The sequence below is a fragment of the Indicator indicator genome, chromosome 2, assembly GCF_027791375.1.
Source record: "Indicator indicator isolate 239-I01 chromosome 2, UM_Iind_1.1, whole genome shotgun sequence".
Lineage (NCBI taxonomy): Eukaryota > Metazoa > Chordata > Aves > Piciformes > Indicatoridae > Indicator > Indicator indicator.
Window position 1 is genome coordinate 20,878,557 of NC_072011.1, and position 23,943 is coordinate 20,902,499.

General features: G+C 44.2%; 1 protein-coding gene across 1 annotated transcript in view; it reads right to left on the minus strand.

Moving 5' to 3' along the window:
* PPP1R14C (protein phosphatase 1 regulatory inhibitor subunit 14C) overlaps positions 1-18,746 on the minus strand; it is a 55,823-nt gene extending 37,077 nt beyond the window's left edge. Inside the window, exon 1 of the mRNA XM_054396539.1 lies at positions 18,468-18,746. Within this exon, the coding sequence (XP_054252514.1) occupies positions 18,468-18,746 (279 nt within the window). The remainder of the gene's footprint in view (positions 1-18,467) is intronic.
* Positions 18,747-23,943: the final 5,197 nt, after the last annotated feature.

Sequence of the window (23,943 nt, forward strand, 5' to 3'; positions counted from 1 at the left end):
CAGTACACACTCGGGAAAGGATGCCGTTCAGAGAGACCTTGACAGGCTTGAGAGGTGGGTTAACACCAACCTCGTGAAGTTCAACAATACCAAGTGCAATGTCCTGCAACTGGTTCAGGGTAATTCCAAGCACAAATATACACCGGGCAGAGAGTGGATAGAGAGCAGTCCTGAGGAGGAGGACTTGGAAGTGCTGGTTGATGAGAAGCTAAACATGAACCAGCAGTGTGCACCTGCAGCCCAGAAGCCAACAGTATTCCAGGTTGCATCAAAAGAAGCATGGCCAGCAGGCTGAGGGAGGCAATTCTCCCCCTTTACTCCACTCTCGTGAGACACCACCTTGAGTACTGTGTTCAGCTCTGGAGTGTCCAACACAAGAAAGACGGGGGACTGTTAGAGTGGGTACAGAGGAGGGCCACAAAGATAATCACAGGGCTGGAGCATCCCTCCTGTGAAGACAGGCTAAGAGACCTGGGGTGGTTCAGCCTGGAGAATAAAAGGCTCTGGGGAAACCTTATAGCAGCCTTATAGTAATTGAAGTGGGCCTACAGGATAGCTCTAGAGGGACTTTCTGCAAAGACAGGTAGCGACAGTATGAGCAGTAATGGCTGAAAGTGAAAGAAGCTAGATTTAGCTTAAATATTAGGAAGAAATTCTTCCCCATGAGGCTAGTGAGACACTCGAACATGTTGCCTGGAGAAGCGTTAGGGGCTCCAACCCTGGAAGTCTTCAGAGCTGTGTTGGATGGAGCCTTGAGCAACCTTGTCAAGTAGGTGTCCCTGCCCATGGCAGAGAGGTTGGAACTAGATGACTTTTGAGGTCCCCTCCAACACAAACCATCCTATGATTCATGATTCGTTCTCCACTAGTCAAAGACACAGAGTTTAGGACAGCACAGAACTCAATTTTCACTTGCTGGTAGGTGGAGGAATGATGGGAAAATCCCCATCTCCTCAGAGCCCTAACAGCACCTGCAGCCTTTGTACTTTCTAGGAAGAGGGCTCCCCCAGAAGAGTTCTAAACCACTCCATCCTTTTCAATGCCTACATTTAAGAGCAGTTCTCAAGGCGGGAGATACCTTCTGGCATGCATCCTAAGAGGTTAAATTATCCCAGAGCCACAGGCAGTAAAAGCAAGAGTGTATTCAGCAGGTAGAATTGTGGATGAAACAAGACAGAGCAGCAAGTTCTCTGGGATTCATGCCATTTCTACTAAGTCATGGAAAACAAGCACTACAAGAAATACAAGATCAAATGCCATGAGATTCTGAATTTTGAGAACGATCCACCTCATGATGCCCATAACTCTGGCAATAAAAATCAATTCTCTTTTACAAGGGCTACAGCTCTCTATCATCTTTATCATAACACAAAATAAAATCAACTGGTGAGAAGATGCAAAACATTTTAGGGCACCAAAATGCCTGTTTGCCCCCCCAAAATGCCAATATTAATACAGTACATTAAGCATTTCATTCAGCCATAAGGTTATTTTTTTTAAAAAACAGCAGAACACACCTCTGCTCATCATGCAGAGAAAGCAAAGAATCTTGCCCACTGCAACTGCAGTATCAGTTCTAAGCACAGAGAAGGAACTGACATCCAGTCACTGTCAGGTTTAGACTTCATTAAGCCTTCTTTAGTACTAATGCTGGTATTCTACCATTTTCATAACTGAACTGTCAAAACAACTTCAGCATATCCCAAAACATCCATAACACGCTTGTTAAGGAATTGATGTCTAATTTGTGCATCTCTACAGAAGTCTAAAGGAATCACTAGAGTGTGAAATTGCTAAATGGAGAAGAGGAATTGATCACAAACTACTCTGAGCAGAGGAAGAGAGAAGCATCCAGCACTTCCTAACCATACCCATGACACGGATCCAATCTCAGCAAGACATGTTAAAAATCAAGTGCTGTTGCCAAAGCAAAAGCCTTGTGTTCTCGATATAAAAATAGGGTCATGCTAAGTCTATGCGTGGGTGTCACTTCTGCTAAACAAAACACTCCAAAGCAGACAGGAAGGACACGTCGTGTTTTTTGTCATCTACTTTCACACATGGCACAAGTAGTTTGGTATTAGTAATACATGTTGTATGCTAAATCACTGTTACATAGTCAGCCCTGAGAAGCCCGGAAGTCAAGCCGCCAGGAGTACTACTAAATGGTAGTACTTTGAAGATTAGCTAATGGAATGACTTTTCACACAGCAGGCCCAGGACATCCCTACCTCTGCTTCATTCACAGTAACAGATCATTCTTCACCTCCAAATAAGAGAAGCTCAGTTGACTGCTTCCCTGCAATTCGTACATGATTCTGCACACAGGAAGAATACCCAAGTTTGACAACAGCCAAGTTCATACTGTATTGTTACACCACAGAGGGCAATGGTGAGCCAGAGAAACTAAAGATACTTTTCTACAAAAAGAAAGTGATTGTGAAAGCAAGATGCACTATGTAGAAGCAAAATTTGAGTGTGCTGTGAAGTCCATAGCTAGATAACACAGGAGTAACAGTCAAATACCCTGCATGTTCCAGGTCACCACACCTCATCCTTGCCTTTCCACGCTAATACATCTTTATTTGGAAAGCACATCCTATGCTTGGACCTGACTTTCTAGCCTCTGGAAAGTTTTGTTTCCTTTTCTGAAAGGAACAGAATTCATACAGCACTGCATTAAAATTCTTAAGTGCTGACCTAGCACTTTAGAGGATCCCTGAGATACATCAGCAATTTTCTCCTTCACTCACACCACAGTGGTACCATACTCTCCTAGTGTGACTCCTGACTACTAGGACCACTTCACAGTAGGTCACATTTGACAGATTGACTGCTTACTCATAAGAGTGAAGGTGAAAAAGATCCAAGGAATACGCTTTAAGAAAACATTTCAACCAAAGAGGATCAACACCAGGTTCTCTACACCCTGGAAATTTAGACTAAGCAGTGCAATTAAGTAGGTGTGCCTCTTGGGGCACTTCAAGGATTAATCACTTTGTCAGACTGTTTAAAACAACACCAGGAAAGAGCATGTGAGAGGAGGTCTCTGAATGGTGCTCCTCCACTCAGGTTCAGCAGTCCTGTAAAAATCTGCTAGTCTCCAGAATTTATTTTCTCTACATGGAGAAGCTGTGTACAAATTGACTTCTGCAAGTCATACAGGATGGCTACATCAAGTATCTGACAGGGTCAGGGTCTTCTCACCACACTGTTTGTCTTACTAGCCAATTAAAGCTATTAGCTGGAACAAGAAGCAGTTTTCAAATATCAATATTTCTTTAATCAAAAGTATTAGGTGCTGTGAGATTATGGTAGGGAAAAATGTTTTATTTAGTGCTTTCACATCCTACAGAATCTCACAGCAATGTAATCTTCTTGAAGAAATTTAGTCTACAAGAGATCTGGAGAGCCTTTCATGGTTTGTAACAAGTCATTCCTTCAAGTGATGCCTGGGCATAGCAGTACGCTCTACACAGTGAGGACTGCTAGACTTCTGCCTCCCCCAAGATGCTAATTTTGAGCAGCAGGCAGGCCAGAGACTGGCAGTCAATGCATTCTGGCTCTGGTCCACTAGTGTGAAGAAATATCAGCAGGAGTTCTAACATGCTTTAAAGCAGGCACTCCTCCTGCCCAGGGGCCAGAGATACCACTTCACTCCCCAGTCAAGTCCCAGGACTGCAAAAGATAAGAGCGCCTGAGGGATGTTTAAAATTAATTCACCAAACGGCTCCAGATCTAAAAGTGGGATAATCTGCTGTGACTATTCCACAGAGGATGACGAACCCTGGAAGAAAGGAGCTAAAGGCTGTATGGGATACATTTGATTCCAGTGCTTCTGTCAGATTCCCAAAACATATTTTGACACATGACCGTTTTTCCTTCCACTTGTCACAGCCAATGCCCTGAAAACCACTAACCCAGGGTGGTAAGCTAACAATTCTAATACCAGCCATAGTTGTTACATATTTTAAGGTGAACTCCTGTATGAAGTTTAAAAAGAAAAAAAGAGAGAAAAAGGACTAGAGAAATCATTCAAAGGCCTACTGAAAAAGAAGACAAAGGGAACACTTTGTTTAAGATGTTTGCTTTTACAGAAGTAGTCCTGGAAGCCCCCATGGCAAGACAACCTAAGATAAGACAACCTCCAGATTATAAAGTGAAGGACCGCTACCTTGCTTCCTCATATAAACGCATTATTTGGTTATCATAATTACTTCAAGATGCTAAAGCAAATCTTTTGCATAAGTTTGGTCTTACTAAACAAATAGCAGCTGTATATCTAAAAGCAAGACAACAAAATCTTTAGCCAAGCTGACTAGTAAACTAGTACTACAGTGAACTACAACAGCTGAAGCAAGAGCTGAGATACTTCTGGCTGACAGTCAGCTCCTATCCACGCTCCTATCCACATCAGTTCCAGTAATAAGAGAGAATTTAGTTTTCCATATTAAAAGGAAGAATTCAACCATAATACAAAACTAGGCAACTTTGTTACCTTTCTTAGAAAAGAAACCTAAACCAAGAATTTAATCCAGAACATCTAGACTTTTTAAACAAAATAAACAAAACAAAAAAAAAGGCAATACATCCTTCAGGTGTTATCCTTTAAAATGTAAAGCTCTTTGTGTTCACAGTAAATGTGTCAAAATGCTAGAGTTAATTAGGGCATCTACTTCAAAGTTATCATTCAAATGCTAAAATCAGTTAGGAACTTGAGCAACTAGCATCACATATTTTGCTAAATTAATTCTATGAAATATAGTAAGCATATTTCTCCTAGAGTCTGTAGACATATAGGCAAGACGGATTTTTGCTATAAGGTAGTAAATGACCTACAGCAGAATCACTGTTTGATACTTCTGCCCCTATACTGCAGTCATCACTTGATCCCGATGATGCCCAGAATAAGGGCAGACAGTAAAGTGCATTTACATATGTCACAGATTGAGCTGAATAAACTGATGATAGTCAATACCATGCTGCCATCGTGCCAGCTTCAAAAATGAAAGTGCTGGTTGGAACAAAGTATTATGGGGCTTGAAGTTCAGACTGTAACATTACAGGCTTCTTTTTCCAGTTGGTGCTTCTGTTTTCCGGGTTTTGGGGGTGTTGGTCTTCTTCACCATGCAGGCTGCAGGTCTTCTGTTTTTTTTTTCCAGTGCTTTTTCTGCATATAGACTACAGTAATTATGTATTGTATCAATACCAGTAAAACTCTCTATCACAACCCAGAGTGGGGTTTTTCGTGTTACTTTTACTCCCATCTGTGTTCAGAGAGAGGGGTTTGTTAAGAGTAGGCTGTGTTGACCCAGGAAAGTCTGTATTTTGCACCCAAGGCAGGGCTTGAAACAGCAGGCTGTTTTAACTAAGAGAGTCAATTTTGGCAGGAGACTAAAGGGTTGAGATAATGAGAAGTGAGATAATAAGAGGATTCAGTTAAGCCTTGAAGCTTTTTTTCTGTGGCGTGTTTGCTGTGTTGATGCATTTGCTTTTGGGTGGTGGCTGCAGCCAATGTGCTGGGGTCCTGTGTGTGTTCTGTGGTGCTGGTTTGTCACCTCAGGAAAATAGTTTAGAGCTGTGCTGGTTATTGGCATGCTAGGCTTTGTCCAGTGTGATGTAGGTCTTTCCCAAAAATATGACCTTGAGATCTGACCCAGGGCTGGATAATTATAAGTGGCAGGGTATGTGAGAGAGTATGGGCAAATGCCTAGGCCAGTGGTCACCTCCAGCAGTTTGGAATTTCAGCCTTGAGCAAGTGCAAAATCCTGACAAGCTGGTGAAATGTTTGGAAAAAGTCTGTTGTCAGTTCCCAAGAGACAAATCACTGCAACACACTGGGGCCTGGCCCATGCTTATCAAACCCTTCTCATCAGCCTTCAAAGTGCTCAGGGGTAAACGAAGGTCTCTGGACCTACAGGCAGACTGGCAGGCACCGTGTCTACCCCTACTCAGACCCCAATAGCAGGCATGGCAACTGCACCAGAGAACCAGACTGAGCCAGTATCAGCTGCTCCTCTATGGGAAAAGATACATACAAGGAAAGCAGCTCACCTGGCAAAGGATGAGAATGAATCAAGGTCAATATGGGAACAAGAGGAAGAGCCATAGGTGGTCACTCAGTCTTTATCTCTAGCCTTGGAAGATGGCCAAGGACAAATGTTGGATGAAATGACTATCAGGCTCCAGCAATGCAAGGGAAGTGTCTCTTCCTCTGGCACAGGCCCATGTTTCAACTGTGAAGGAACTGGCCCAGAAGGTTAAGCAAATCCAAGGGAACATCTCCTATTCCCACCTGTATGGTCCCATGTTTCAGCTATTAGGAGCAGGTGCTTCTCTGTACAAGGAAGAGAATCTGGGAGGTACATCACAGAGTACCCTGTGGTTTTACTTATGTGACCTTGGGGAGGTCATGAGGAAATGACAAGGAAAACCCACTTCAATCCTAGCTGCACATGTCTGTGAAGCACAAGAAAATTCTCCACTGCCTTAGTTTCCAGTGGAAAACCACCCTAAAAGAGCAGACATGTGATACTAATTCTGATCCTCCTGAAGGGCCTCTCAAAGCATCTTCACAAGACACAAGTGACTCCAATCAGAATTAGAGGGGCCCTGCCCAACCAGATGCAGAGGGACAGATGGGTTTATTGGACTGTACAGAACTGGAAGCCTGGCAAGTTGAACTCATGAGAGTATAAAGCTTTAGTAGATACAAGCACCTAGTGTAATCTGATGCCATCCAACTACAACTGGTAGAACCAATCCATGTTTCTGGTGTGACAAGGGGATCCCAGCAGCTGGATGTGTTGGAAGCTGAGCACTGGAATGCAAGCCACAGCTTGCTTTCACTTAGAGGGATGGAAGGAGTTACTGGAATCAACTGCCCTACGGGTGGAAACACAGCCACCATTTGGAGTGGTCACGGAGTCATCCAGACTGTACTGGAACAGTGTGGAGCTCCACAGCAGTGAGAAATCTTCTGTGTACCACAAAGCGATCTCATTTTGAGTGAGAATGGACAGAATTATGTACAATGTACATTGTTTGATGTTAACTGCTGCTGGGCATGACATAGATGGTATAGAATAAGAGGTGGAGAATGTCACAGGTTGAATTGAATCTGCTAATGATATTCAATACCATGCTGCCATCATGCCAACTTCAAAATGAAAGTGCTGGTTGGAGCAAAGTATCATGGAGCTTGAAGTTCAGATGGCAACATGAAAGGCTTCCTGTTTTGGTTGTGGCTTCCAGTTTCCAGGGTTTTGGGGTGTTGGTCTTTCCCACCATGTGGGCTGCAGCCTGGGAGGAGGTCATGGCTTCTGCTGCTATTTCATTTTGCTATGCTTTTTCTTCAAATAGGCTAAGGAAACTGTGTATTGCATGATTTCCAGTAAAACCTTTTATCTCAGCCCAGAGTTGGGGTTTTTTTTTTGTATTACTTTCCCTCCTGTCTGTGTTTGGCTCTGTTAACCTGGGACAACAAACTATTTTCAACCTAGATTGAAACTCCAAACAAGCCCATCCCAAGCAAGGACTGGTCTGGTCTTTATAGAAAGACAGAACGCTAGGGGTTGGAAGGGACCTCTAGAGACCATCCAGTCCAACCCCCCCGCCAAAGCAGGATCACTTACAGCAGGTCACACAGGAACACAACCAGATAGGTCTTGAAAGTCTCTGGAGAAGGAGACATTAGAACCTCTCTGGGCAGCCTGCTCCAGGGCTCCAGCACCCTCACAGTAAAAAAGTCTTCCTCATGTTGAGATGGAACTTCCCATGTTCTAGTTAAGTATCCATTGCCCCTTGTCTTTTAACAGGACATCATTAGAAAAAGTCTGGCCCCTTCTTGACACCCACTCCTCAGATATTTATAAACATTAGTAAGATCTCCTCTGTCTTCTCTTCTCCAGGCTAAACAGCCCCAGGTCTCTCAGCCTTTCCTCCTCAGACAGATGTTGCAGTCCCTTTGTCATCCCCATAGCCTCTGTTGGACCCTCTCTAGTATGTCCCTGTCCCTCTTGAACTGGGGAGCCTAGAATTGGACAGAATACCACAGATGTGGTCTCTGTCAGGGTAGACTAGAGAGGGAGGACAACCTCCCTTGAAGGTTCAGAGAGGATCAGCTGAGCAATCCTCACTACCCTGAACCAGGGAGACCTTGCAAAATTTCCCCTTCTCCCCAAGTTCTCAAAGGCCCCACTTGCACAGGGTCCAAAAATGGATCCAAATGTCACCAAAGTCAGTGGGAAGTCTCCACATGGCTAAAGGATATTTTGAACAATCCCTAGGCTATTAAAATGCCCAGAAGGATAGATGGGGAGGGCCCAACCAGATCTGGTCCTCCTCTGAAAACTCTTTGCTCATGTTTCAGACTCAATCCCTGAAATGTCCCTCCATGAGGAATGGGCACAGGGAGCTGTCCGCAGGAAAGGGGCCCTCAGCTCCTCTCAGCCCTTTTCTTCCTCCCCCAGTAGGGTACCTTTAAGGCTACAGGGATCCTAGCTGCCACAGTAGCCATAGCTGGCCATTTGCAAAGACATTACAGTGGCCTCCTGATGTCACAAGCTACCTGCCTGTGTTCTATTCAACACTTGCTGAGCATCCAGGCACTCAGACGCCACCAAGACTGGCAAGAAGAGGACCCAAAGCAATGAAGTGAGCAACAAAATGAGCAGTTGCCCACCTCTACACAAGCAATCCAAGAAGAGAGTGCAGGGGCTGAGGAGGATGAGGAATTGGTTTCTGAAGAGAGTCACCATAAGCTCCATGGTAACAATGGCCTCCACTTTTCATGTAGCAGGTGGTGGGGAGCATGTGGAGGTGGATCTGTCTCCAGGTGAAGAGCCCAGGCAGGTGGATCCACCTGTAGATGAGGAGCCAATGCAGGTGGATCCACCTGAGGATGAAGAAGAACCAATGGAGACAGATCCACCAGCAGAATTGTTTCCCTGGTAGCAGAGCATCATGTGAAGCCTCCAGAACATCACTGAAGCAGTGCCATAGTGACACCTCATCAGTGTCCTACTACTGGCACAGAGGCTGCAACTGACATCAGCTGGGCTGTCAACCCTCCGCACCTGGCCCATTCACTCCCTTATTCCACTTTTCTGGCATCACCAGTTCTTGTATTGCCCTTCCTTCCCATTCCCCAGCCTCTCCCTTACCCTTTTGCTTTCTGAAGACATACCATCACCTCTGCAATCTGCCTGGAGAAAACGGGACTAGTGCTGTACCAAAAGAAGTCCCTAAGAGGATTAACAAGGTCCCATGGGCCTGAAGATGGAGTTTCCTCAAACCCTCCACAGCAGTGCACAAAGAGCAGCAAGCAATCAAGAAGACACCAGACAGATTCATCTGGGGAAGCAGAAGACCACAGATCTGCCAAGACGACCTGCTGGCCCTCAACATTAACCCCGTTTAGCTGTTTATCATTAGTTTAAGATTAGGCAACTCAAAAAGCAGAAAACCCCAATAAAGCAATCAATTAACAGTAAGAACTCTTTCAACAACTGGCAGTTGTACCTGGACTCCTCTGGCTTCCCCTGGCATCCCCAGACCAGGGGACATACAACCGTGGGCATGGAGAGCAGGTCCAGCCCTGGCCCTTCAGGCTGGTGAGGGGCTGGGCACACAAGGGCAAACCAAGAGAGCTGCCTCTAGTCATGTGGGCAGTGAGACACTGCAGCAAGTTGCCCTGAGAGGCTGTGGATGCCCTATCCCTGTCTAGGGTCATTTGGAGCCTTCAGCAACTTGGTCTAGTGAAAAATGTCCCCATCCATGGCAGTGGTGAGGACTAGGTGATCTCCAAAGGTCCTTTCCAACCTGAGCTGCTCTATGAGCTTATGATCCTGTGAGGCCTGTCTTCTCCCAATGGGCCTGAAAAAGTTTGTCTCTGTTTTATGAAATGGGTACACAAGAGCCTAGTGTCTAAAATGCTTACATAGTACATATAAAGGTATGAAATAATATGGAAAGAAACATCATCATATAGCTGAGTTATTCTTAAAAAAAAATAAAATTAAATTTTAACAGTGGGGAGAAAAAAGGGAAAGAAAAGCTTATCTTTAAATGAGAAAGCAGACCCTGTGACCTAGGAGATCATTCCCAATTCTGGAAAATAATCCTATTACGACAGTGAGATAAGAGGATTTTCATTAGGCATTGATTGTGCCATCATTTGCATTTATGAAATTCAACACAGGACTGAAGTGTGTGGTCCCTTTGTTGGCAGCACACGCAGAATGGTGAACTCTTCTCCATTACTACTGGAAACATCACTTGTAGAGCAGCACCACTGCACAAGGTACCCATTTACTTACCAATAGGCCACTTTAATGCTATCTTTTGTACTAGCTTTGCTCCACATGCTGAAGAGTATTACATTGAATTAACCTACCAACGTTCTGATAATTAAAGACCCATAGTACATGTTGTGATTTTTCTCTAGGCTTAAATCTCCTAGATCTGCACTTCTGATAAACATCACACAGATTCAAAAGATACAAGATGACTTCTGGGGCTGTAATCTGTGTATTCCCTGAAAATAGTTAAAGATACCACATTGAACTGGTTCCTAGAATAGATACGCCACTCCCTAGAGCAAAAAAAAATTGTAACAGTTCGCTATTCCAATATGATCCTCAGAATTAAATAAATATCACTTCAAAGAAATTTTTTTGTTTCAGTGTGTACTTCTGCCCAAATGATTCACTGTGTCACACTGCTGCTGCATGGACTGCATATAATAAAGATTTTCTCCTCTCTTCTCCAAAATTAATAGCTTCTAGAAATCTTGACTTCCATAGTTCCACATGTCACATGGTAGAGACAGCAAAAGAAACTGCCAGTGTTTTATGACAGGCAGCCAAAAGCTGGCAGTGACACAGATGGATGGCCATGTATAACCTACTCAATTTGTACTGTCAAATAGAAGTTTGTGCAGTTAGATGCAGGGAAGGGAAATAAAAAGAGAAGACAAAAAAAGAGAACTTATTTTTGTTACACTGCAGGCAGACATGAGGCTGCTAGAAGAACAGAGTGGTATTGCTGCTGCTCTATCACCTGTGGTAACAAAAGACAAGGTGATCAAAATTTGAACTGAATCAGGCTAGATATGTGAATAGCATATTATTTTCATTAGCATTTCCTGTACTCTCAGAGCACTGCTTCATACACAGCATGTACAGTAACATGCACTACAAAATTGTTCAAGGATTTTTCAGTTGATTTGGGGGCCAAATACAGCACCTTTTCAGTGGCTGGACCCAAGCTAATCTCAAGGAAGAACTATGAGAATGAAAAGAGGAGTTCAGCAAGCCTTAATAAGGAATGAACCAACAGAGAATTAATTTTGTCTCACAACTACCCTAAACTATCAGTCACTTGTAAAATGAAGTCTTACTTCAAGTAGAACATCTTTTGATTTAGATAACACCTATTTAGAAGCATTCCCTACAACTTTTCAGAAGAAGCAGATGTGTCATGAAATACATACTATCCTCATTTAAACAGGGTTATTTGTTTCAGATGTCTGCTTCCATAGTACAACTTAGATCAGCTAATGTGAAGCTATGAGACCAATGGAGACCAATCCCACTCAGATGTCTGCTTCCATAGTACAATTTAGATCAGCTAATGTGAAGCTATGAGACCAATGGAGAGATCCCACTCTGTCAGAACACAGGGGACTAGGAGTGCTCAAGTCAGTCCAGCATCCTCAAAGAACATGGTGTCACGTTGACAGTTGGATTCTACCATCTTAGACTCAATCACCTGTTTTGGTTTTCCAACCAAAACAATTCTATGATCTTATGATTCTATAACCAGCCCTCAGCTATCTGTGGATAATCCCTGTCATAGTTTAATTGTGCTACAAGTACAAACTCATTCAAGCCAGACTCAAGTCCAAAAGTAATGTGGATGAGTTTGATGACACTGAGTGGGAGAAAAGGGTAGATGGACTGGTTCCCCCACTTCTCCCTTCAGCTGTATGTCTCCCTTCAGCACAGTTCATAATTACTTTTTTTAATTCACTCTTTCCACTGTGTCCATGCTCTGTTTCCACCCTCTCCCCACCCTTGCTACCCTAGATAATCAAGCCCTGACTACGCAAAGCAATGTGCCTAAAGGCAGAAGAGCCTTTGTAGCAATAACGGTTGGGAGCTGCTGTTAATAAGTAGTACAACTATAAAATTTTAAGTGATGCAAGCAATCAATTATTTCTTTGTCTTGTTATAAAACAACCACACCCACCACTTCAGGAAACAGACCAGTTGAATCTTGAATGGAGGGGGAAAGCACAAAAGACGTGTTATGGAATAGCCGATGGAAGATGAAGATTTATACTGCAAAGAGTGAATCATGACTGGTTCAGAAATAACATCCAGACTATAGGAAAGCCCAAGCAGCAGAAAAATAATTCTTTTCAACTCCGAGATGTAGTGCAAATTTTGCACGTAAAAAGGAGAAAAGTAGCCTACTAGTGGTACACTTTCTACTACTACAGTGGATTCTTTAGAATCCAGGACCAGAGTTTAAGCAGCCATTTAGCAACAAAAGACTCTGGCCTCACCACCATCAGGTGCTTGGCACCCTCACAGGTACTTAAGCCCTCTCCTCTGGAAGAAGCACCATTCATTTTGAAAGGGTTGGTTTACAGCAACATGCATTTTATAGGCCATTTTTGGCTTCCTATTTTCTGCTCTTGGAATTCGAATGCCATTCTGTGGTTGTTACATGATACAAGAAGCCTTTGCTACATCAGCACTGCCCGTGTCCTTAGGGGTCTCTGATCATAGCAACCTGTCAGCTGACACAGCTATGTTAAGCAGCATCACTGCCCACAATACAGCACTCCAAAAGTTTACACTGCTGTACAGTGTGGATACAGTGTGGAGATCTGACATCTCTAACAGCTGTCTGATAATCCAAATCTATTTCTAAGAAATCTGATAGACCTCCAAGAACTTTACTCCGGTGTGCCTAGATCATAACAATTTCCTGAAGAAAGAAATCCTTTATTATGCTTCCTACTGACTTGCATCCTTTCAAGGAGTGACACTTTAATTTTCAGAGCCCTCTCAGTCTCTTTGCACTTTTGACCCATTTAGGAAGAAGTCCACATGTAATTGCCATTTGTGAGATCTTAGTCCAAGTTAGAGGAAGTCTATTCAGAGTCAGCAGAAGTTTGTTTCTGTAGTGTTTTATTCAGCAATTTCCTTAACAAATGCCTGAGAAATGAATAATTAATTTTAAACATTACCTCACCATAGCCTAAAGTAGTACCTGGTCATACTAGCAGGTCCACATCACTACATGGCAGCCTAAGCATCATGCTGACCAAGCTGTTTTGAAAAGGATAGGCTGTTTGGGATGTGGAGGGCAGTGTTTGCCCCTGAAGTCCTTGCACCATGTTATTTAGTATTCTTCCAAACCCAGAGCAAAATAGATCACTGGTAACCACAGCAACTGCCTCAGACACAGGATCTGTAGGGTGTGCAGAACCACCGACCCATGAGCAAGTAGGCTGAAGAATGTGGTCCATACTGTGCAGATGGTCACCACTTCATAAATACAGACCCAGATATCAGGGAGAGAAAGTTCCAACCAAATCCATCAAATTATAAGACATGCCTATTTGGATACACATACAGAGGAACCAATATCCTGTACAGCATCTCGTTGACAATATACCCAGCACTGCTCTTGGTAGACCACCAATACCCATTAGTCTGCACCTAGAATCAATACAGAAAAAAAATATTTTAAAACTATAGTCAAGAGAGCTCAAGGGTAAGTGCCTAGAACCCCTCTTGCAAAAATCCATCCTTTTCACAAAACCTGACACAGACAACTCACCTTCCTTCCAACCCTCCATCCACATTTTACAGCTTGTCACTAGCTTTACCACTATGGCCAAAACATTTGTGCAGCACGCAAGGAAAAGGCAGGCTATGAAGTTTTCACTTTCGTGCTCTCTCTCTCCAGCCTAATTAAGGGCCTGTCTTTTGTCATCTCTTGTCTAGTACCAACCAGTTTAAATTGAAACATGTGAAGACTGATATTCACTGATGTTATAAATGAGGGACAAGCTATTATTGTCAGCATATCCCAGGAGCTTCAGGAAGACAGCCAAACAGGGTGTTCCCCAGCAGTGCAGTCAAGAGCACTCAAAGGAAGAGAGCTCAGTCCAGGCAGGATCAAGGTAAATTGATCCCTTCTCTCCCACACCCCACCAATAGCTTTTTGAGCTAACAGTCACATTTGTCCTGCTGACATGGAATCCCTTATCCATTTCAGAGCTTCTTGCCACTCTTTTCTTGACAGTACTTATATCAGGAGGTGGAAGGCAATCTTACATATGACAATTCTCAGTCTGACATAGCTTTGTACTCTTAAAGGAAATGCCTGAGGACCTGAATTTTTAAACCAAGTTCCAGGGTATTTTGCCCTGGAAAAAAAAAAGGGATAATCTTGGACGTAAATCCCTGTTACTTCCAGACCAATATGTTCTTTGACAGGCACTAATTTCATATATGACATACACTAATAAAATAGTTGATTATCCAACTAAGTTCAACAATATCTCATATGAGAAGTTGTATATTGAACTTCTAGAGTACACTTGATTTGTACATCAAGTCTCTACAATAAAAAAATGCTCAGCAACAACCTCATGAAACAAGCAAAATCTTTCTTCATCATTTACTAATGCTGTGCAAAATTTGTGTGCTTTATTTCATCAGCATTCTGCCATTTATAGCAAATGGTGTAATTGTGGTAGACGAGACCTCTGAGCACAGTCATTTCTCTTTAAAGTTGAATGGGTTCTCAGATAAATCCAGTGCCCTCTTTTTTCCCTTTTTCTCATTTATAGAGTTGCACAAAGCAGGCAGGTACACACAATGTAGATGATACATCTGGAAAACTAGGCTGCCATTACTCTCGTGATGAGCTATAAGTTATAAACCATTAGGGAATGAATAATAATGATGTAAGTTGTTCTGTGCAGCATTGTTTAGCAATTCTTAACTCACAATGGACTTAGTCCAACACAAGCATCTGAGGAGAAACTATTTTTAGAACCAAGATACCTAATAAAGGTCAACACTGAAGTCAGTGCAAGTCCTGCAATTAAGGCAATGCACTTTCAATATGCTAGTATCTGACCACAACCTGTTTCAGCGTTTGCAGAAACCAGAACAGACAGATTGCAAAATATTTTTTTTTCAAATGAAGCAGCTCCAGGAGCAGACAGCCAGACTGACTTCAAGCACTTGATCCAAGTAAGTTAGCCTGAGAGGTTCTGTTGCCAAATGAACACTGCTTAAAACTCTCTAGTCTTATTGAAGTTTTCAATGTTAGTAACCTTTTACCATGCAGACTGAGTCTTATCCCCAAAGCCTGCATCATAGAATCATAGAGTGGTTTGGGTTGTAAGGGAGCTCCACAGTCCAACCCCCCTGCAGAGAGCAGGGGCATCCTCCATTAGATCAGGTTGCCCAGAGCCCTGTCAAGCCTGACCTTGAAAATCTCCAAGGATGGGGCCTCAATTACCCCCATGAGCAATCTTCTTCAGTGCCACACTACCCTCATGGCAAAGAATTTCCAGCCTAAATCTAGTCTTCTCTAATTTAAAACCTTTTGCCTTATCCTATCACTACAAGCCTTTGTAAACAGCCTTTTTGCAAGCCCCCTTCATGTGGGTGTAACCTTTCTAAAGCCTATTTTTCTATCACAAATTTGTCAGCAGCATCACGAATAGTCTCGGAGAAGTCCTTTTAAACCACTTTTCCCCAACTCCATTATCCTGCTTGGTGCCCAATTATTAAAACTGAATTTGTACCACTAAAGACAAGAGCCACTAGAAAAAGAATACAAACAAATCTGTCTCCTTATTCCCCAATCCTGCTTCCTAATTTGTCACCAAGCCAAGACAGGCTTATAGCTGACTTAACTTGCAAGTACTTGACAGACTATGAATACAGGTTTAGTTTTGAATAAAGGGAGTCTTTCTACAAATATCCACTTACTGAGGAATTTCAGCATAATTTAATAGAAAACATTATTTAAATGAAAAAAAAATAAGCAGGCACTACATTGTGCAGTCCCAGAGAGAAACCCAAGTTTTCTTGCAGACTTCCAGTGCACCACACAAGCACACTCTACTTTGCACCTTAGAGCTCCGAATCAGAATAGGGATGAAACAGTGACACTGCTTAGCTCTTCCAGGATTAGCATTGCAATGGCTGTTTCAGAACTTGTGTCATTGCATCAGAAAGCTATGGTAGATATTCCAGGGAAGAGAAAACGAGCAACTCCCCAAACCCCGCCCCCCTCCCCCACTCCCCCCACCTCAGACAGGGTTATTATCTGTCTGTATAGGTGATTACCTTTCAGCCTGAAAGCTATGTCTGTAAGTAGAAGTAATTCAAGCAAAGCATCTTACATTATATTGCTATTGTCTTTAATCACTCCACTCATCATGCATCTTCAACTTTATTCTGATAGCATATTAATTGCTTGACCTTTTCATTACCATCATCCACATCGACACTGGATAGAGCTCATGCATAACAGCAAAAGCAGAAGACTTAAACATTTTCCCCTCAACCTTCAATGCTAAAAACATTTTCATCTGTTGTGACAAATCATTTTTTCCCCTAAATGTCAACCTAGAAGCCATATTGTAAAAAAAACTTCATTTTATGCAGCTAATTATGGTCCCCATCTTAATGCAGAGCCCTCCTATTTCAGCCGGAAGAAGCAAGACAGTCAGGAAAAGAATTAATTTATTTTTTCCTCTTCACAGTATTCAAATAATTGGCTTGCTAGAGTAGCAATAATTGCTCTGAACCTTGGTTTGGGGCCTTTGCACATGCAGAAAAACTATGCCAATATGTCAAAAGCACACAGCCCACCTCAACAGGCTTGGTGTTTTGGAATGAGAGTCAAACCAGAAAGAACAATTCCAGTAGGCCAGCTATGAACTACACTATCAGCTCATGCAGGCAAAAATCGTCAGTTCAGGGAAATTGTTTTAAGTACTTCTGACCTCAGAACATCCTTGCAGCCTTTAGGCTCTGTGGCCTAACAAATCATGAGGCTAGAAAGGCCAGAGTTAAAACTGCTTATTTTTAACTATAGTCCCCACTTGTATCTTTCCTTCCCTTAATTCACAGATGTGAACAGTTAAGGAGGTTTAACTAGTCACACACTTTTTTTTTCTTAATGAGGGCAAGTCCTCTTGACAAATTTGCTGATAAACAGGTTTTGAGGTGAAAGGATGTTTTCTTTAAATATTTGTATTATGTATGTGCGAGATATTCACTCCCTGCTATTCAGCCCCTTACACCCTCTGCAGCCATCATCTTAATCAGGAGTTCCAGGGTGAGATGTTGGCTGCAGAGGTGCTACCTGCAAAATTCACATGTGGCTTCAACAAATCTCACTTCAGAAGTCTCCCCCAGAAGTGAATTACATTACTGATTGGCAAAGTACGTGCAAACCTCAGTTTAGACTTAACATTTTGAACCTTTACAACAGCAAATACCCACAGAAACTAAGATCCCCTGGGGACTAGAAGGGTCTACATTTCTAATGGAGTTTTGCCAAAATCAAGTACTGGTAGTTCCTCTTATTTACCACGTTATCATCTCTGTATGGAAGATCGTTACTATTCCTCTCGATCATCTCGAAAAATCCTTCTATTTGCCTGTACTTCATTCCAATAACACTTTTTACCGGAATAACAGAAAAACTGGTTCTATACCTACGAACGGGATACAATCCCCGAGTATTTTCGATTCTCATTCTAATGATCTTACTGCTCATTGCAATGCTCTATTTAGTATCCACCCCGCTCCCGGAGGACGGGGCAATACAAAACCACGGTCTAGCAGGGACCCGAGTTCTTCCTCCGCCGTCACCGCACGGCTCACTCCTCCTCCTCCCCACCCCCAGCACACCGCTCCCCGCTCCGGCTGCCACGGCCAGCTCGTGTCAAACGGGAACCCACAATGGCCAGCCCGGGCAAGGTCCCTCCACGCCACGCCCTGGGGGTACACAGGGACAGCAGCTCCGGACCAAACACCGCCCCGGGAGCCCTGGGCTGCCCGGTACCCCGGACCCTGCCCCAACCGCCAGGACTCGCCGGGTAGAGAGCGGCTGCTCTCTGCGCGGCTATGTGGCAGCCGCCACCAGTCCTCGAAGGGCAGTCCCCTGCCACTCGCCTCGCGGGGGAAGAGGAGCCCTTTCTCGCAGCGGGGCATCGCGGAAGCCCAGGGCGGCGGCAAGGAGGGGGCGGTGGGCCTGGAATGTCATTTGGAGGTGGCGATGACAGCTCTCCCCTGGCCGCAGCCGAAACGCGACGCGAGGCGGGAGCAGGGTGCCGAGGGCGAGGGAGGCAGTGGCGGGCAGGGGGGCTGCGGCGGCGCTGGAGAGCCCACCACCCCGGCCCAGCCCCGCACCTCGCAGCCGTAGAGCTGCCCCAGCTGCTCCACGATCCACTCCTCCAGCACCAACCGCTTCCTCAGCTCCTTCCGATCGTATTTCACCGTCACTTTCCCCTGCTGGTGGCGTCGCTGCTGCACCTGCACCACCGCCGCCGGCGCCGACACTGAGTCCTCCCGGGAGGCACCACCGGAGGAGCCGCCGCTCCCGCCGCCGCGGGGGCTCTGAAAGAAAACACGGTTCCCGCCGCCGCCGCCTGCTGCCGCCGTCTCGCTGCCCCCGGTCGCCACCGACATGCTCCACTCCGCCGCGGCTCCCGCCGAGCCGAAAGGCGCCCGCCCGCCGCTACCGCCGGGCCACAGCAGCCGCCAGTTGCGCGTCTGCCTCCTTCCCCCGCACCTGCCGTTTAAAGCCTCTCATGGCACAGCGGCGGAGCCTGCCCCGCCGCCGGGAGGGCTGGACCCAAACCGGCGAGGGCGGAGCCAGACGAGGGGTGGCACGGCACGGCCCGCCCGCTACCGCCCGGGCCCGCCCCTCTCCGCTGGCCCCACGTCCCGGCCCCACGTCCCGGCCCCGCAGCAGCGCGCAGCACCCTGAGACAGCTGCGGTGCCGGCGACAGAACCTTGGGGCCGACCCGGTGCCAGCGCGGTGCCGGCGGCTGCTCGTCGCCTGACGTGGAGTGGCGTGCACCCGCAGCAGGGCGCTTCGAGGAGTGCTCCTCAGGGGGAAGGAGAGCAGAGGATGAATTATTTTAGGGCAGTTAATTCAAACATAAAACAAATATTTTGAGCTATCAGCAGTTAGCGTAACGATTAGCCCCTTGGAGATGGCCGTCTTTCTAAAAGGCTCCGGTTATTATTAGTGTTCTCAGCAGCCTGAATTCTCAGGAGGCACGGAGTGAATCACCAATGGTCCATCACATGCACCAACATGTCTCTGACTGCAAGTCAGCAGCCAGCTTAACGTTGTGCTGGTTAAGGACGCTGCGCTGTCCTTGCTAGCAAAGAGATTTGCCTGTGACAAGGGGCAGAAGCCAACCAACCCCTTCTTATGCAGCCTGAAGACTGCAGTGCCCGATGTCCCAGAGCCTGAGTACTGCTGTGGGGACTGCCCTGTGGGAGGATGTCTTAAGGCACCAAGGGGCAGAGGGGCAGAGGGGAAAAAGAATGGATCGCTGACCATAATTACCTGGGTGTATCCGCTTCAGTCGAATCCTTGCTGCTGTTTAATATGCCCTTGTGGTAGTGGTGGAATTTCAGCCTCTTCTGCTCCCTGCATTTGACACACCACTGGCTAGCATTAGGCATTTGAGCCCCCTCAAACTATTGAGGTAAAGCTCAGGTCGTGCCACTAAAGAAATCGTAATCGAAAATGACCAAGAGATAAAATCTTATTATTGGTCTTAAATGCTATGATAACTTTCAGATTTTCATCTAAAAAGAACCAGTTCTCCAAAACAAAGCATATAAAGTCAACCTTTTTATCTGTGCAGAGGGACCACCTGATTTTCAGAGATACCAAGCAACTAGGCATCAGTGCAGTTCACACTTGAAGGCAGACCTTGAGAGAAAAGCCACATCCCACAAGTCTGAGTCTATGCAAGAAACCTGTCTGATTCCCTTCTCTGCCATTACCCAAGCAAATCTCGACTTCCAGCTGCAGCTGGGTAGTGCTGCCTGCCCGGCTTTTAACAGTCTGGGCTTGGGTAAATGCAGTAGGAAAATACCATCAACAACTTGTTCTTAGAGAAACCAAAAAGATACAGAGGAGTTTTTTGAAAGACGGGAGTGGCTGTCTTTTAAACTTTTGTGTTTGGAGTGGCCTGTAATTTGGGTCTCAGTTCTGCATGTCATTTTGAAACTCTGGTGCTGACGTTCTCAACCACAAAACTTGAAACTTTCTTGTTTACAGCAGGAACATTTTCATCTTTATAGGCTGGTTTTGTTTTCAGTTGCTTAGAAAAAAAATTTTGATTAATCCAAAAGTAGGTAAATATTGCACAAGAAGCTTTTTAAAGCCATAGTAAGCATCATACTTGCTGTTCCATTTCATATAAAGCAGGAATACCTGAACTGTCACTATAATAGGATATTTTCTCGAGCCAAAAAATGCCAAAGTGTTCCACACTGGACCTAAGCTGGCCAGAAAATACTGAGATTTTTGTTCCCTGCTGGAGCAAGTATCAAGTGTACAGATGGCTCAAATATTCTCATTGACTCTGAGTGTGAGAATCTCTAAAGTCCCAGCTGAAGGGACTATTATTAATTGGATATTATAATCACTGCAGACATTTTAAAACTGGGAGCCGCTATTCAAATAGCATTTCCTCTTAAAGTACACTCTTAAAGTAGAAAATGAGGTAGAGGCGATTAAAAAGCATGTCCTCAGAGGCTATCATTTCAAAGTTACAATTCTAACATAATGCATAGTGGTTGGTAAATGTGGGTGGATGAGAAACTGGTAGAACTGCCAGCATTGTCGTAAGGCAGTTTTTTATGTGCTATCGTTTTTTTTCATTCAGCTTTTAAAGCAAGTGCATTCCTCAGGAAGCCAGGGCAAAAACTGCTGCCAAGAATCTTCCCTGCAACGATTTTGCTTCATTTGAAAGAAAGATCTAGTTGTTCAAAAGTCAAAGTTGAGTAAAAACGTTTAGATCTGCTAATATCCTGGGAATGAGCAATGCAGCCCTCTGTGGGCACAATCTCTACTTTGCTCCTGAGTGGCTGAAGGCATTTTTTGAAGTGAAAAGTTTCCTTGCAAATACTTCTCTATACTACAACAGAACCATTAATGGTTATACCCATAACAAAGACAAGAGTTAATGTGGCAGAAGGAGGGACAATCTTTCCCAACCCTTCAGCCCCAGTTTCAGACCTACCTTGAGGAATTAATTTGGGGCTTAAGGGATAAAGCTTCATAGGTGGAGGTCTTCCTACTGCTAAATCAAAATCATAGTGCTGCATTTAATCTAAAACTAACGTTTGATCAATTGAACCCAATAGGAAATAAAATACATCACTGAAACATTGTGCTCACTTAGTGTGACGATGTCCAGGTCTCTCACAATATGGTTTAGTGGTGAACTTGGTAGAGTAGGGTTAATGGTTGAACCTGATGAACTCAAGGGTCTTTTCCAACCTGAATGATTCTGTGACTCTATGATTGTATCAGGATAAATAAACAGCAGGCAACATGAATTAGGAAATGCCAAAGGCAGAGGTACACTCGCATCACATGCACTTCCCTGTGTTTCTTTCCCAGATCACATAGGAATCTCTTGTGAATGTAAGCAACATGAAACTGTATCCACTTCCCATGCATGTATTACATGCTCCTAACTTGTTTTCCAGTCAAATAAAATATCAAAAACCAACTGGACTATTTTGCCCAGGAGGCTTACACAATGACCCTTGAGGGTTCAAGGCCCTGTGCGTTAATTGCCTGTTCACTTTTTGTAACCCTGTTTAACAACAGGTATATTTTCTTCCTAAACAATTGATATGTCTGTCAATGCTAGCCACAAACGTCAACGTTTACTCATTTCTGTGGCTAAAAGGTTCTTCTCTAGGCAAGTTTGCTATTTAGGAACTAAAGTTTAGGCTTGTTATCTTCAGTGGTAGTTTAAATCCCCATTTCCTTATGCTGTCATGTAAGTACACTGGCCAAAATCAAAGCCTCTTTATATCCTGCTCTCCACAAGGTTTTCTTCCCCAGAGGCTGCTCAAAGGAGGGACCCCTGAAGCTTGCCTCCTCTCTATGGCTTTCCATTGTTTCGTAGCATCTCTTAAGATGTACCCTCTGCTGAATAACTTTGGAAATAAGTTGCTGGACTCTAAAACAAACAAGTTTGTATCATGAAAATTCATTCAGTTCAGTATCTGTTATTTTTCTGAGGCATCTGCTCTTTAAGATGTATACTGCTCATGTGTATGTAATTTTGGTGGTTTCTGCTTCACATGACAATGGGCTCAAGAAACAATTAAGAGTTGAATGGAAGACTCATAGCTGGACGTTTTCGGCGACCCAGAATTGTTTAAGACTGCAAAGTACACACCAGTGATGATTTTATTTCCTTATTGAAATGCACATTAGCCTTTACATGTTTTCAGAATCATTTCATGCATGTATTCCTTTGCTTCCTACTAAAATACTTGAGTAAGGAGTTGGCAAAGAATCTCCTGTCACAGATTCCATCGTGTTTGTAATGCTAGGAGGTCTTTGTCTACCAACTACCCTGCCACTTAAGAGCTCTGCACGGCATCTTGTTGGTGAGCTGTGAGATTTCCCTCCAGGCATGCTAGCAAAATTCATTGTCACAGGGCTCTTTTGCACAAGTACTGGAAACTTCCATCAACCAAATAGTCTGTCTTGTGCCTGCTAAGTGTATCTGGGTAGTCTGGAGACACTGTCCTGAGTTATTAAATGTTATCTATGTGTGAAAAAAGTGTTTCATCACTAAGAGCCTTGACATCCCACTCAGCTCAGACATTTCACCCCTGTTGTGTGGGTACTGAGGTGAGGCTTGTGCACCGCCTTATCTAGATGAGCGTTGCCATACTCCCCATCAATAAGCAAAAGCAGTTTGGTTCATAAACTACTGCCGAACTGAGCTTGGCTTTCCTCGCAGCAGTAGCCCGTGTGTGTCAGACAGTGTATGAGAGTCATTTCTGTGTCTCTTATTTGAATTTAGCTTGGGGCTGTGAGCTGTTAATGGGTTCTGTGTCTCTAAGTGATTTTCTACTTTGCATGTCCTAATTAATGCCCCTCCCTCTGGTAACTTCCTTGTCTCCCCAGATGTATTATGATTTTGTTTGCCTTTCCAATCACTCTTCATGTTTGTGTTATTGATGTTCCATACTCCAAAGCCACTGTGTTTGTGTTGAACTATCATTCTCAGCACTGCTGACTTTTTATTCTGGCATCCATCCTTTTGGTTCTCCAAACCCCTACTTTACTGAAAAGCTCCTATGAGTCTTATTCTTTCAAACATTTGCTGCTGAGGGTTGCTTTTTCATCTTTGTGCCTTCCTGTGAAGAAGAGACTACTGTCTCAATGCTCAACCTCCCACTGTAATACCTGTGGTCAAAGCAGTAATTCTAATACTAGTTGTATAAAATAATCATAGAATCATAGAATGGTTGTGGTTGAAAGCAACCTTAAAGATCATTTAGTTCCAACCCCCCTGCCATGGGCAGAGATACCTTTCACTGGACCAGGTTGCTCAAGGCCCTGTCCTGGCTTTGAATGCTTCCAGGGATGGGGTGTTCATAACCTCTCTGGGCAATCTGCTCCAGTGCCTCATCACCCTGACAGTGAAGAACTTCTTTCTTACATCTAATTTCAATCTACCCTCTTTCGGTTGAAAGCCATTACCCTTTGCCCTATCACTACATGCCCTTGTAAAACTCCCTCTCCAGCTTTTCTGTAGGCCCCTTTTAAGTACCGGAAGGCTGCTGTAAGGTCTCCCCAGAACCTTCTCCTCTGAACAACCC